The sequence below is a fragment of the Panthera onca genome, chromosome A1, assembly GCF_046562875.1.
Source record: "Panthera onca isolate mPanOnc1 chromosome A1, mPanOnc1 haplotype 2, whole genome shotgun sequence".
In the NCBI taxonomy this organism is placed as follows: Eukaryota; Metazoa; Chordata; class Mammalia; order Carnivora; family Felidae; genus Panthera; species Panthera onca.
In genome coordinates this window covers 234,916,823-234,931,342 of record NC_138339.1, presented here as the reverse complement: position 1 = coordinate 234,931,342, position 14,520 = coordinate 234,916,823, and the positions used below count along the sequence as shown (strand labels likewise).

Genomic DNA, 14,520 nt, shown 5'->3' with positions numbered 1-14,520 from the left:
ACGGAAAGCCGGTGCCAAGGGATAGGAAAGGTGTTTTTCCTCATCAGCCATCATGCATTTTGCCAAGCTTAGCTAGCCGAGGCTCACCTCCAATTGGTGATGAACAAACATCATCCTTTCAACTGACGTAATCAGAAAGCGTTCTCTTCTGGAAACTCAAGTGCAAAAGGAACTTCAGCTCAGAGAACTACTGAGAATACCTTGGGCCCCACTCCTCCTTCAAGGCCCTTGAGTTGCTGTGAGGTCGACTCCTGTCAGGAGACCATGGTCTTCAGGCTCGAGGCTCATAGACGTGGGATGGGGGGGATGTACTCGGACGGCCCGTGGCCGCAGCTCCTCAAACAACTTCTGTGCCCTCACATTCCCACAAACGGCAGATCGGGGCGTATTTGTTTGCTAGGGTTGCCATCACAAAGTACCACAGACTGGGTGACTTAGCAGAAATTTGTTTTCTCACTTCTGGAGGCCGGAAGTCCAAGATCAAGGTGTTGGCAGTGTTGGCTCCTTCTGAGGTCTCTCCCACTGGCTGGTAGATAGATGGCTGTCTTCCTTGTCTTCAGACGGTCTTCCTTCTGTGTGTCTGGGTCCTAATCTCCTCTCCTTAAGAGGACACCAGTCATGTTGGATTAAGCCCACCCTAGCGACCTCATTTAACTTAATCGCCTCTTTACAGACCCTGTCTCCAAATACAGTCCCATTCCGAGATTACTGGGGGTTAGGATTTCAACGTAAGAATGTGGGGGGATCGCAGTTCAGCCCATTATCAGAGGGCATTGGCAAACTCCCACACACCAGGAACCTCCTGGGGCAAGCAAAGTGACCTCGTAATGGTGAGAAATCAAAGCCCTTTGGCCTACCTGGGCAACTTTAAAGCACCCCCTTCTGCTTTATCAGAATAAACAAAAGCTGTCCCAGAGGACCGCTCCGTATTTCCTTACAGCGGTGGCAACCTTGGAGGGAACCCTTTCAGGAAAGGCGAGAAGAGCTCCTAATCCTCGTGTGTTCCAAGAAAATTCACCTTGACTTTCAAAATAACAATCAGGTTGTGCAGAAAGAAATCAGTCTCTCGCGGGGGCCCCAAGGCACCTCGGGGAGGCTCTCGTCCTGGTACATTTTACCTGCTCAGGGAGAGGCGGCTGCAGGTGGGACTAAGGCTTTTAAGGCATTTACCATAGAAACAGATCACTGCTTGCAGAAGTGTTCTGGAAAGCCAAGGGTGTGCCTGGTATGAAAGGGCACTTGCGGTGCACTTCAATTAAGAGGCAGGCCGCGTTCAGAGGCGTTACGTACAGGACAGACTGGAAACAGAGCCCCTTTCAGAAGAGGGAGCAGTGCACTCAGGGTGTCGAGATAGCATCTACTGTAAATAATAGAGCTACTGGCCAAACTGGACATTTTTCTTGACACGAGGAAGCCTTTTCCCCCGGTCTCTTTTATTTTGAAACCTAAAGTCACTGGGTGAGGCATTTTGAGAGGCATCCACATGAACCGGGACTGACCGCGTTTGATCCACCTGCAGGATGAATGAACGTGACCGCCTACTGAGGAGGCTCAGCAGGAAGACGCCCCCCACACTCTTACGAGGAGGCTCCCTCCAGCAGTGTGTCCCCCGTAAGTAGCCCTCACCCCCTTCCGGCCAGCCAGACCCCAGTGACGCAAGGAAGGCGGAGGCTTCATTAAAGCATGCTGGTGCTAAGAGGGACGGAGACGCTTGCCAAGCCAGAGCCCCACATTTGGACGTGGAATTTGTGCATTTGGCTCCGGGCGAGTAAGCTGGAGTCTAGGTAGTGCCCTGGGACCCAATCAAATGCCTGAATGACAGAACCCTGAAACTTAAAATCCTGATGTGCTCGAGATCCTTCTGTCAGCCTCCCAATAGGATTTTGTTCCAAGGCTCAAGTGACATGATTTTTAATCATTTCCCCCAAAGATAGCCATGTGCACTCTTTTATTTCATACTAGCATGTTAATTAAAACAATGACAATCACCGGGGGAAAAAAAAATCTCTGTTCTCTTCCCAGGAAGGCTGCCTCTGCCCCTAGCGCTGGTGTCCCCACTCAACACCAGAGGCCAGGCCTGATTTCTGGGGAGGCACCTGACCCAGGCAGGGGTCAGTGGGGGTGTGCCAGACCCCAGAGGAAGGGTGGGAGGCCACGAAAGAGACACAGGTGGCACAGCTCACAGAGGTTGTAGGCCTATTTCAACAATCCAGCCAGTTGGCTCGCCGCTGAGAGGTGTTATTAGCACAGGTTTCCTTGGGCCGGAGGGGACGTCACCTGCCTTCCCCAAGGCGAAGCCTGTTGGCACCTATCGTCTGTCACCTGCTTCTGCCCCTCTGAACCCCACCTCTTCTCCCAGCACCCCCTCTCTCGCACATCACTTACCATCTCTTCAACTGACATGTTTCTTGCTTCCTTTCTCTCCCCGAGGCGTTCGGGAGGGAACAGGAATGGTTTAGGAGAAGTGGAGAATTGTTGTGTCCGTAGTAACAGGTATTGAGGGTCTGTTTCAGGCTCACCTGAGCTCCACCCATCAACAGATCTTCACAGACTTTCCAACAGAGAGAAGGACAGGGATGGACTCCCTCTCCTCACTTTCCCACATGGAACACCAAGTTCCCTGTGGTGCCTCACATGCGGCCCGTCCTGCCCCAGGAAGCAGGCAGTGTCCTCCCCAAGAGCACTCGGCAGAGGCTCAGGTCACTACAGTAACGGGCGAGCAAGGCCCAGCGATCGGGGTCACAGCCATTGTCTCTCTGATCCAGGAGACAGGTTGAGTCAGGAGGCTTGATGGCGTGGTCCAGAGAGCGAGGTCTGCAGGGTCCCGCTTCTGGAGCTGGACTGCCTGGGGGTCCTGTCCCAGCAATGTCACTTTTTTTGTGTGACCTTACATCTCTGTTTCTACATCTGTAAAATGGAGATGATGTAAGAACTGGGTTCGGGGGGAGAATTAAATGAGATGGTTTATACCAAGTGCCTAGAACTGTGCCTGACACTATGGAGTCCAATAAAGGTGAGGTATTACTGGTTTTTTCTGCCACTAGGTGAGTAACTTTGGGCAAGTTACATATTTCTCTAAACTTCTGTTTCCTCCACTGGGGGAACAAAAGAATTATAGTAATATACGTCTTACACACCCTCTGTGAGGCTTCAGGATGATGTGTGTAAAGCAGCTCTCTGTCGCAGGCACAGAGAAAATGGATACTGATTCTGTAAATGATGATGTCTAGGCCCCACTGCTTCTCTAATAAATGTTTCAGAATAACCCGAGAAAGACTCTATGTGATGCATATATGGAGATCAAAGATCAAGTAAGAACGTTTGCAGAAGAGTCATAAAATATCCTGCAACTGTTAAACGTTTTTCTTAACTCTCGGTGTTTTGAAGGACAAAAGACAATTCTAAGGAACAAGTACAAGGAATAAAAAAAAGACCTCTAAAAGCACGGCACGTTTTAAAAACACCCAGCAACTAATAGCAAGAAACCGATCGGTAACAGAACATTCTGTCAGTAACAGCTAGAGAAGGCCATCGAGCTGTGAGAAGTGGTCCTGGCCTGCGAGAAGGTCTGCGTTCTCCTCTTGGCCTCTGCTCGCCCGCCCTGGGTCTGTCCGTCAGCTGTCTTGGCCCTGTCTTCCCAGGAAACTGGAAGGAAAACCCTCATCTTGGCGGGATTTTCAGTTCCTTACAGGCCACCGACACGCGGTATTGATAACTGAGATCAGCATTTTTCCTACAGTCTAATTTCCTTGTCATCCGCAGATGGGCTACCCCCATTTCTGTCGCTTTCAGGGAACATCTACTTTCATGAAGCTGTTTTATCAGAGCTACTTAAGGGGAGTTTTATTCCAAAATAATTTTTAAAAAATGACATGATTTTATGGGTTTCACCAAATGTTCTATCAGAGCACAAACAACGAAGATGCTCCCCTACCCTTCCAACTCCTCTCACCTACCCCGTTCTGCCCCCAGACTCTGGCTGTGGCTGAGCATTTAAGGAGCAGATGCCTTGGGAAGCCAGCCGGGGGAAGTTTATGAGTGGGGTCCATCCAGGGCTTTCCCCACGGCCCCATCATTACTTTCTGGCTCTCGGGACTTCCTGACAGATGGAGCAGATCGGGAGAGGCTAAGGGTTGGAGGCTTCCTCTGAGCTCCCCATTTGGATGCAAATGGCGGTCACTTGTTCATCGGACAGAAGCTGCTGACCTGATGGGGCATCTTTGTTGGGGTGAGGGGTGCGGGCTGGGCGGGCCCACGGCTCACTTCATGTCTCTGTTGAGGCCAAGAAAGTCTAGTGAAGAAGGTCTTAATGCGTCAAGTTCTGGAAACATGATGGTAGACGCAACCCATGGGAACTGCGGGACAAGCCCTCGGGGAGTGGCCTCTGGGCGCTCAGCTGACCCTGGGAGAAGAGATGTGCTACTGGACCAGAAGGTCCTCTCCGATGGACACCTGGAAGCCCTTCCCAGTCTGGAGTGGAGGGGTAATCCTGCCGGAAGGCCCTTGTGCCAGTGAGACAAATACAAGCCAAGGATGCGTTACAGCTCCAAGCTACGTCTGTGTCCCAGTAGGCATGGGCAGGATATGAATGAAAAACAGAATAAGTAAGACAAGGCTTTTGCTCTTTGCACTTGAGCAAGGAGCAGACGATTCCACACGCTAAGATAACTTTCCTGAAAGGACACTCCCAAACAACGTTTCTGTGTCTCAAAAAGTCCCCTTCATTTCTTCCTCTCCACCAGGCACCTCCCCCGTCCAAAAAGCACATCAAAAAAGACGGGTAGCAGTTGTTCTACTCAGATGGAGTGTTGAGACTGCCTCCGTTCTTTTCTGGAATGGAGGTAGAGGCTTCCTCCAGTGGTGCTGAGCATGAATCGGCCCTGAACGAAGACGAGCGTTCTGTGGCCTGGCCGTAGTTCGCCATGGAAACGCCTGGCACCCATGTGGAGGGTTAGAGCTCTGAGGACACTTGGACCTCATCTGGTCCAGGCCCTTTATTTTACAGAACGGTCAACTAAGAAGACCCAGAGAGCTTAAAGAACCCATGGTCCCGTGGCCATGTTACTGCCACGCAAGGACTAGAACCATCCCTTGCCTCAGGCTCTGGGCCTCAGGATCCAAGATGGAAGCAGAGCAGGTGAGAAAGCCGCCGTCGGGGTGGAGAGCTCACTAGCCACCTGCCCGCCACCAGACGGGCTCGGGAAGAGCACTGACAGGGCGCTCCCATTGCTTGGGATCAGAGCCACTTCTGCCGGGTTGACGAGCATCCGCCTGGGGTGTCACGGCAGGCCACCGACAAGGGCTGCGTGGCCCCCTCAGGAAAACATGGGATGTTGACTAGAAATGTTCCTGTTGAAAGACCGGAGAGTGAAAGGTATCCAAGTTGACCACAGAACACAGCCTTGTGACCGGAGGAGACGGTGTTATTGGCTAGATTTTGCTTTGAAACATCCCACGGCAAGGTGTCTGGTCTCAGACTGCAGTCAAAGAGCTGCACAAAGAGCACCTTGTGCGGGAGGGGCCTCAGCACCCGGGAGGGAGGGAGCCGCCCCTCGGAAGCTGGGCAAGGGACGTCTCCTCTCCCCTGGCCCTCACCAGTCAAGCAACTCACTCGGAGGAAACCTAAATCAGAAGAACGGAGGAGAGAGGAGGCATTTCCTCTTCAGGTTCCGTGAAGCCGCTGAAGCCTCCTTGTGTGGAAAGCCAGCATGAGAAAGTTCAAGTGCCCTGCACCCAGCACCCCCAGGGCCTCCCTCCCCAGGCCCGCTCCTGCATTCCAGCCCAGGGACCCCGCCTGCTCTTGGACCCCGCAAGATGGGGCTCACGCCAGCTGCCACATGGTGTGATGTTTTGGTCTGCGGATTTGGTTTTGTTAGAGATGGAGGTGAGCCAGGGGAAGAAAGCCCCCCCTGTGGAAGATTCCTTTTGGTTCTTATCCTTCCCTAGTTCTCCCTGCACTCCCACCCGCCCCTGCTTTCCAGCCCATGTCCTTAGCTGCCTCCCGGGCCACCTGTGCAGAAGAGCCCTGGCCTCCCAGGGTGTCCTTTCTGAGCCCTGGGGTTTACTCAGGTGGTGGCCGGGAGAGCCGGGAAGCCAGCCCAGGCTCAGAAAGTCTGCTTTATGAGAGTCTGGTTTACGCAGAGCACAAAGTCACCCTGTGCACCATCCCCACGAAGACGGCTACGCATTGCTCTTACCTGTCCTTACGGTTCAGAAACTCTCCTTTGTAAGCCAAGTGTCTTAGTAAAATAGTCACCCCCGCGAGGTGATACACGGCCACAACTTCTGATTTCTTTTTCTCCCTTAGAGAACGTGGCCGTGACCTAACATGTCCGTTGATAAGTCATCCACACACGTGGATGGGAGTGACCGTTGTCAGACGTTTTACTGTGTTGTCTTTTGGTCAGAATGTCCAATCCAGCTGTGGGACTTCGCCATACCCCTGACCCAGAGGAGTCAGCCAGCAGAGACAGTCTTGTAGACGCTCCTTCTGTGGGAAGGACCCTTTAGGAAGGAGGGACCTAGTCTGGGCTTTCGAAGGCTAAACCCCTCTTGGAACCAGAGGTGCAGGAGAGTGTGGGTCCTGCAAAAGTCCTGCCTGGGTTTGGCTCCCAGCCCTGCCACTCACTAGGTCTGTGAAATCACCCTGCTCCTCCGTTTCCCCATCTGTGAAATGGGAAGAATACTGTCACCTAACTCATAGGGCTTTGGGGGAGGAATAAATGAGCTATTCGTGCATAATACATAGAACAGAGCATTTAATAATTGTTGGAAGCTGGGGCTGGTGGTATTATTATTATCGGAACTGATTGTAAGACCCAGTCTTCCTGGGGGCTCTGGAATTTATCTTGTGATCTTTTTCTTTATGTACACAAAAATAAACACACTGTAATTTCCTATTACCAGTCCGCATCAGTCCGCTTGAAAGGCGGGAATGCCGCGAGCGTCACACGCACATCGCCAGTCTTCGCTCCCGGCGTCTGGGTGCTCCCCGGCCAGCCTGCCAGCTTCAGGCAGATTGGGACACTTCTGGAGCAGGGCAGGTGGCCTTGCCTCCCGGCTGGCGCTGGGACAGTGCAGACATGGACCAGTGACCTGCCGTTTATGCTTCCCTGGCTGAGCTCCCCCGCGGCGAGGCCGGCCCCCGAGCCTTTCCCATCCGGGCGGCGGTGGCGGCCAGAACCAGTCAGGCCCTGCTGGGTCAGGCGTCGTCCCACCCCGCCCCACACTCTGCCCACGTTTCCCTCCCGGGCCACGGGTCTGTCCGTCCTAGGCTCCCACCTACCCAGGGCCAGGGAGCCCAGTGTGGCGAAACTGAGCTCCCGTGTCCCAAAAGAGCATTTTCTTCTAAACCCAGGGTGGCCCCCCGTCCCCCAGTTCTCCTCTCAACCGGTCCCCGTGTGTTCCTCCTGCAGATGGGTACGCCTTCTCGCAAGAGGAGCATGGAGCTGTCACTCAGGAAGAAATCGTCCGTGCTTACGACACCACCAAGAAGAAATGCAGGAAGAAATAAGACGTGAGTTGTCCCGATGGGTCCCAGGAAAGAGACGTGGTTTGTCGCGCCCGGTGTGATCCCATCTCTGCCCGAAGAGACTGGCGTCAGCAGCCAGGACACCATAAAACACATTTCCGTGGCCTTAGCCAACCGGTTTGTTAGTCACACGGCCCCTCGCAAACCTGCAGTAGATCCCGCGGGGGAGGCCGTCTCTTCCCCTTCCCGTGTGTCCGCAGCGCTTGGCCCGACTTCCGTTCCCGTTGTTGCGAAGCATTCATCTGTGCTCTGTGAGCCGTGAAATGGAAAACGTGACGTTTCATGTAAACATCAGTGCTAGCGGTCCTGGGAGAAAGGCAAGAGAGTGCCATGCCCGGCTCGTGGAATGGGAGCGGGGGCGCGCTCGCTTCCTGTCGCGGTGACTCACGGAAGCTGCATTCGGGGCAGGCCGGCGTCTGGCTTTGATTCCTCTTTGGTTTGTATGACGTCGGCGTAAACTTCTCCATTGCGGTGAAATCGCAGAAACGTCCATCAGGGTGGTAAGCCTGAGGACGCCTATCGTAATGCGCTCCATGGCCCGGCAGGGCGGCCGGGTCGGCGTGCCAGGATTCCCCTGCACCCTCCGCAGGTGCCCCCTGTGGCCCGGCGGGCTTCCCCGCCTCCGACCTTCTGCATGGCAGGCCGCGGTGCTCCGTGCATGGCCGCTGGTGGGCAACCAACCGAAATCCGCACTGTTTCTTGCTCTAGCACAGATTCAGGTTACCGATGCGAGAAATCCCCTCTTCCACACCGCCCTTTCCCTCCCGCAACTCCAGAAAAGAAAACATACCCCGCATGTATCCTGAGCGTCTGTCTGCCTCCTTCCGAGGACAGGGAAGCCTGCGGGGTCGGGGGTGGCAGAACGCCTCCGCCAGCCTGCTCCGGTGAGGCTCTCGGCGCTCACTCCCCAACCTCCAGGCCATGGACCTTTGGCACCCATTTAAGCCAGACCCACGCTTGTTCTCTGGGGAGTTGGGAGCACATTTTGCGTTTTCGCTGCTGGGAAACCACTGAATTTATAGCGTGTCTCCCCGGAGAAGAGACGCCCCTGTCACTCTGCCACTCTGAAAGCGGAGAGAATGAGGGAACCCAGTGGGAGAGTAAGGGACCCTGAGGCTGGTGGAGGAAGAAAGCCATCAAAGGAGAAAGCAAGAGGCAAGGACACAGAGACGCGGGGATGAGGACGCGGGGGGACATTTTAGCCCAGTCTCAGTGGAAACCGGAATCAAGCCCGGAAGCCCAGGCGGTCGTGATGATGTGCCTCATGCATACAGGAGGCGAAACAAGACCTTGACAGGCAGTTTTCGTTGAAAAGAATTCTACAGGTTTCAAGGAAACGCCCTTTTCTATAGGGATGAGGTTTCCTTCCTTATCGAGTCGGTGTGATATATACGGGCACCTCCCGGAAAGTAAAGTGTCCTGAATCTAAGGCAAGGAAGAGAAGCGCTGAGTCACTGACTTTGCAAACTGCGCAGTGCCACCTTCTAAATTTGGACGGAACTTGTGAGCCCTCAGGCATGAATGTCAGCACCTGGAGGCCTTAATAAATGGCCAGCCTGGAGGCACGTTCCTCTCCTCTCCGCTTTGGTTGCCAAACCAGATTTTTGGATGGCTTCACATAAATACTTCTGGGCAGCTGTTACTGCTTAAAATGGCACAGTGCTTCTGGGGATGGCTGTGCTAAATGGGGAAATAAAACAATAGTGCACTTTGCTTCCTTATCCTTTATTTTTGGAACATCCACGTCTTATTGGGCATTGTAATAACTGAGAGTATGATTTGCTTTGACTAAGAAAACTAATCCTTTACTTACGGCATGACCAGGATTCAGAGAGGGCTTACGGGGAAGCGGAATGCCGTGAGGCTTAGAAAATGGCCCTTCCTCCTTCCCCAGGATGGTAAACCATTTTTAAATACTAGAACACCCGGTGACATGAATCACCGGAGGACTGTCATGCAGGAATTGCGCCCCCCAGCCCACAAAATGTGCCTGTAGTTAACACAACAGACCAAGGTAAATGTCTTTATTGGACACCCGGAGAGATGAGGTCCTAAATACATAGGAGGAATGAAAGTTTGAATTGAATGTGCGTTAGGCATCCTGACTGTTTGGTTTCATTTGGAACTAAGCCTGTCTGGAAAGGGGAACTCAAACTCATTCTTTGTCCGATACTTAGTTCTTTCTTTCACTTGAAGCCTTCCAAATTAGATTTGTGAATTACGGGGTGTGTGTGTGTGTGTGTGTGTGTGTGTGTGTGTTTTGTTTGGGCTTTTGGTTTTTTATTTTATTTTTTACATTAAAATGCAGTTCAGATTTTCTGAGATTTTAGTATATTTTCCAATTCTTTTGAAAATGGGACTAAGCAGTCTTTGCAAGTATGAAACATGCACACAGAAGAAACCATGAGATGGGATACCTTTCTGTTCTCTTATGTGGTTACGCCGTCTGGTAGCCAAATGACTAAATTGGGCTTCGAGGAGGAACAGCTGTCACTATGTGCAGTGTGTAGTATTTAGCCGCGGCCAACTCGGGGGCTGTGTCATTTGTCCTGTCTTCAAAATCGAGGTCAGAGTGTCACACACAGCCCCTCCCCAGGGAGCAGGGTGGACTGGAGTAAGTTGCATACTCTGGCTGTCAGCTCAGTGGAGATGCCACATGGGACTTGTCACTCTGCCACATGGTAAGTGACATACAGGCTGGCAGGTCATACTTGGTCAGCACTACGGGGCCTGTTCCTGATTGGGCTAAAGTAGCAGCATCCACTGAGGCCCAGCCTCGGTCTGGGGTTATGCACAGACTGCCGACTCTTAAATTTGAGTCCACGTTCCATTCCTGACTCCGCAGAAAGAAAAGACTGGCCGTTCTATGCACTGAGTTTTGAGTTCCACTGTACCCTTGCATGGGCCAGCAAGGGAGGCTGTGGCGAGTGCACATTAAGCGGGCAGGATAGGAGAACAGAATAAGCCAGCCATTTCTGCTTGGCTGTCTGGATTAGCACTTGGTTGCTGATCAGAAGGGGCTTTGTCATCATTTGGGGATGTGGCCGATGTGTCCATCCTGTCTCTGCGCAAACTGTTCAGGGCTTCTCGACCAGCGTTATGTTCTCCCATCTCCCCAAAATGTGATCATCTCGGGGGGAATCGTAGAACATACAAAACCCGTGCTTTGGAGAAAGGAGGTGCTGTTGCTTTAACATTCGTGGAGTAACAACCTCAAACGTGAACCTGAGTTTTGGCAGAGCATGGCTGGGAACTCTGTTGACATTTCCTTTCCCCTGACAAGGCTTCAGGTCTTGCTGTAGGGAGCTGGCAGTGAAAATCAGTGATAACTTGTCAAGAAGCGGTGAATAATGAAAAAAAAAGTGAGTATGAGCAACAAATGTCTGAAAATGCATATAGATGTACATATGACAGGCGCTAAGACTGAATTTTTTTAAAGAAAACTATCGTCTGTAATCTCCATTTGTTACAACAATGACCCTTTATTTCCTTTTTTGAAGAGAATCTTCTATCGTATTTCTGTTCCTAGGAGTTTCTGTCTTAGACCACAAGTTGGGTAGAATGTTTGCAAAACTCCGCTGTAGGATGAGGTAGCCTTTCGCCTTGACCATGTGAAGGAAGTGCACACGTTTCAGCTGGCATCTGGATTACTACCGAGGGCCATTGTCCCAAAGTAATTCAAGGAGTGATTTTGCCTCAGCATTTGAAATGTAGACTTCATCTCCTGGGATCCATAAAAATGGCGAACGGGGGGGGGGGGAATCTGGTTAAGCAGAACCCAAAATAATAACCTGGCAAAGAAATGAGTTTGTCAGATCAGGTTCAAGGATGGCGTCCCCCATCACATTCGTTAAATACTTTCTTCGTGCAAATGCTTGTGTTAGCAAATACAGTAGTGATAGAGAGAGTGAAAATAAAGCCCTCCCCGCTAACAAGGGAAGGCATACCTCGGTTGGCTTTGTTGCTGGTTCTCCGTTGGCTCTAGGCAGTTGTTGGTCTAACTGTAGCCTTGGGAGAGATTATTTAGTCTCACCCTAGCCATTTTCCCATCCTTAAGGGTGAGGAGGATGGTTACAAGAGTTTCCATGGGGTTGTAGAGGTGAGAGTCCAAGATCCCCCCCATGATGATATATTAAGAAGTATCTCCAAAAGGAATAGCCCTGGAACACTCTACCCGATGGGTGGTATTCTTCATTTGTTTATTTTTTTTAGCATCCCAACAGAATGCTGTTGTCCAACAGTACACATTTGCTTTGATATTACATGAGCTTGATTGACTGCCAGGCCTCCACTAGCACTCTGTTTGAAGCTCTCCCTTAGCTTGTTGGGTATGACTGTGGCAAACCAGGATGCAGTCTTCGACAGGAATAAAAGGCCACGTTGGCCAGCACAGTGTTCGGAAGCTACAAAACAAAAGGGGGCAGAAAAGAGGGGTGGCTCGGCTCACCCTGCTGTCCCGCCCCAAGCAAAATTCATAGCTGTTAACTCTGACAAACACCTCTGCTCCCCTGACTGAAGAAGGACAAAAGAGTGATTCTTTTACACCTTGGCTGGCTCATTTTCAATGACAATCTCTTGCCCTAGTTGCCTTAGAGACATCCACTCTGCTCTTTCTCTCAGGCTCCAGACCAAGAAAAACACACTCACAAGATTAGCCCATCGGCATTTCTTCTGACCTGGCTAAAGAAAGAAAGGAGACCTGTTCCTTTTAAAAGTCAGGAACTACGTGTCAGGTGGCTTTGATTTATGACAGAAAAAGGAAGAAGAAAGTTGAGGTAACAGCACTATCCAAATAACCCTGCCCAGGAAACCGAGGGGTCAAGAGAGCTGATCAAGAGCCTTTTATAGGCAAGCTCTTCTGTGTGGCAGAGAAGGGGCCAGAAGGAGGCGGAAAGCCTGAAGGTGAGGATGTGAACCCACCTCCAATGGGATTCGATTCAGTCATCTCCCTAAAGGTCGCCAAGCAACTACAGGTGGCTCATCGAGCACCGATTTCAAAATGGAAAAAGAAAATCTGCCCTGTCATAGGGTTTCTCTCCTTCCCACAAGGTCCCTGCACCGGTAGATACTTTCCGGGTTTTTCATTAATAAAATCAGCGTGTGTGCTGACACGTGCATTCCTCCACCTTCCTTCTCCCATGTTACCAATGATCGCTGAGTTCAGAAGCACCCCCGCTGCTTCCCCAGGGGCCGCCCTCTGCAGGGGCCTTGCTACCAGCTGCCACCCAGCCAGCTGCAGGGGTGGCGCCCTCCCCCCCACCCTCCCATCCCCGGGCCTGCCAGGAGCAGCCGGGTCTACAGCCTGCCTGTGCATCATCGTTCCCCGCAGGTCCCTGAATTGCTGTTTGAATGTAGCATCCTTGTGGTGTCTTTTTCATGCAGGCAAAGCCACGTGCCCTCCTGTCTGCTGTCACATCTGTGCTCAGATTGCCTAAATATTGTTTGCGACAGGGAGGTTTTAATCTGGTTATACAGAGGGAAGCGGGGCTGTGGGGGCACGTTTAATTGGCTCCCAGCAGAGTAGCGAGCGCGTCTGTGGAGTGTGGGGTTTTTTTGTTCCCTCCCTCTAGAAGTGTTACCATTTTCACGTCCTATTAATGTCCTCTGGTTGTTAAATTACAGCAGCACATTATAGCCGAGCCGGGTTCCCTCCTGGAGTGAATACAAATGAAGGGCATTTACTTGTATTTTTAGAGGTTTTGGAAAATGTAGTGATTTGTGGCTTTGATCAATCCTGTTAACTGGTATATGTCTGCACAAACCTGTTTCAAATAAATCTTTTGTTAAAGTAAATGATTGGGCCGTGATTTATTTTGGAATTTTCTCTTCCACTAATAAGCAGTTACTGCCATAGGGACTTGGGACAATAACACAGAGGTTTTGTCTGCAGGTGCGGGCGATGTATATGTTCTGCCTCAAGAGCTGATGGTCAAGGATACCCTGTTCTATGGCAGGAGCACAGAAGAATCTGAATTGTAGATTAACGTGAGCTCTGTGAGTCCAGGTCCCTTTTATGAGAAGAGGGTCCAAGAGGCCACACGGAGTTTGGACTGATCACACAATGGAGAGAATTGTACATAGAGGGACTTCTCCCATCCATTCCTGTGCTTTCCTTGGTTTATCTCAGTTTCCCTGCAAACTGAGGTGTGAAACGTTCAAAGTCTGTTGTCAAGCATGAAATTACAGCCCCGTCGTTGAACACGCCATCCCAAAGCATGCTGCCTCGGCACGTTGACTATTTGAGCTGAAGGCCATTGAGAAACAGCAGGTGCGGGAAGGGCTCTGTGACCTCCCCCTTCTACCCAAAGGCAGGTCACAGCATCGCCAATGAGAAAGGTAGCCTCCCTGCACTGGGAGGAGAAGAATGTTCTTATCACTGGGGACTGGGGGGTCGACGCCGGAATGGATCTGTACAAACAAACCTCCTAGAATAACCCCGACCTTCCACTGGCTCCCCCCATATGTTGGTTTCCCTGTCTACTGCCCCTATACTGCAAGCCTCTTTGTCCAGTCACATGTCCACAATTTAGCTTTCTTTGTGTAAAAGGTATATAAGTGTCTGGGCCTAATGGCTTCTTGGGGTCTTCAGTTTTCTTCTGAAGATTCCCATATACACGTAAAAATATTAAATAAATGTGTATGCTTTTCTCCTGTTAGTCTGTCTTGTGTCAGTTAAATTCGTAGGCCAGCCACAGAACCTAAGAGGGTAGAAGGAAGTTTTTTCTCCCTTACATTATTTTACGGAGAGTAAGGAGACACCTGCCCGTTCCCTGTAGGCTCACCAAGCCACGTTTAGGTAAACATCCACGACCTTGGGGTTCCCTGAGATGCACAAGTCACACAGCAGAGGCCACACTGAACCTGGGGTAAAGTGGGAGCTAGAGGGCCCAGACATTGACCTTGGAAGCATGGAGACAGGGGCCTTCTTCCCTGGAAACCAGCCTCAGGCTCTGGTTCATCGCCTGCCTGCCTGGCTCTGTGTGGGCAGC

At 51.4% G+C, this 14,520-nt stretch overlaps 1 protein-coding gene across 4 annotated transcripts in view; it reads left to right on the top strand.

Moving 5' to 3' along the window:
• Positions 1-14,187, top strand: part of ATP8A2 (ATPase phospholipid transporting 8A2) — a 598,035-nt gene extending 583,848 nt beyond the window's left edge. For 2 of the 4 annotated variants that reach the window (XM_078445975.2, XM_078445991.2), the window contains 2 exons: positions 1,520-1,611; positions 7,416-13,324. In XM_078445975.2, the coding sequence (XP_078302101.2) occupies positions 1,520-1,611; positions 7,416-7,513 (190 nt within the window). In that variant the 3' untranslated portion in view covers positions 7,514-13,324. Of the gene's footprint in view, positions 1-1,519; positions 1,612-7,415; positions 13,325-13,421 lie in introns of those variants that run through there. The other 2 variants (XM_078445879.2, XM_078445933.2) reach the window with 2 other exon arrangements.
• The last annotated feature ends 333 nt before the right edge of the window (positions 14,188-14,520 follow it).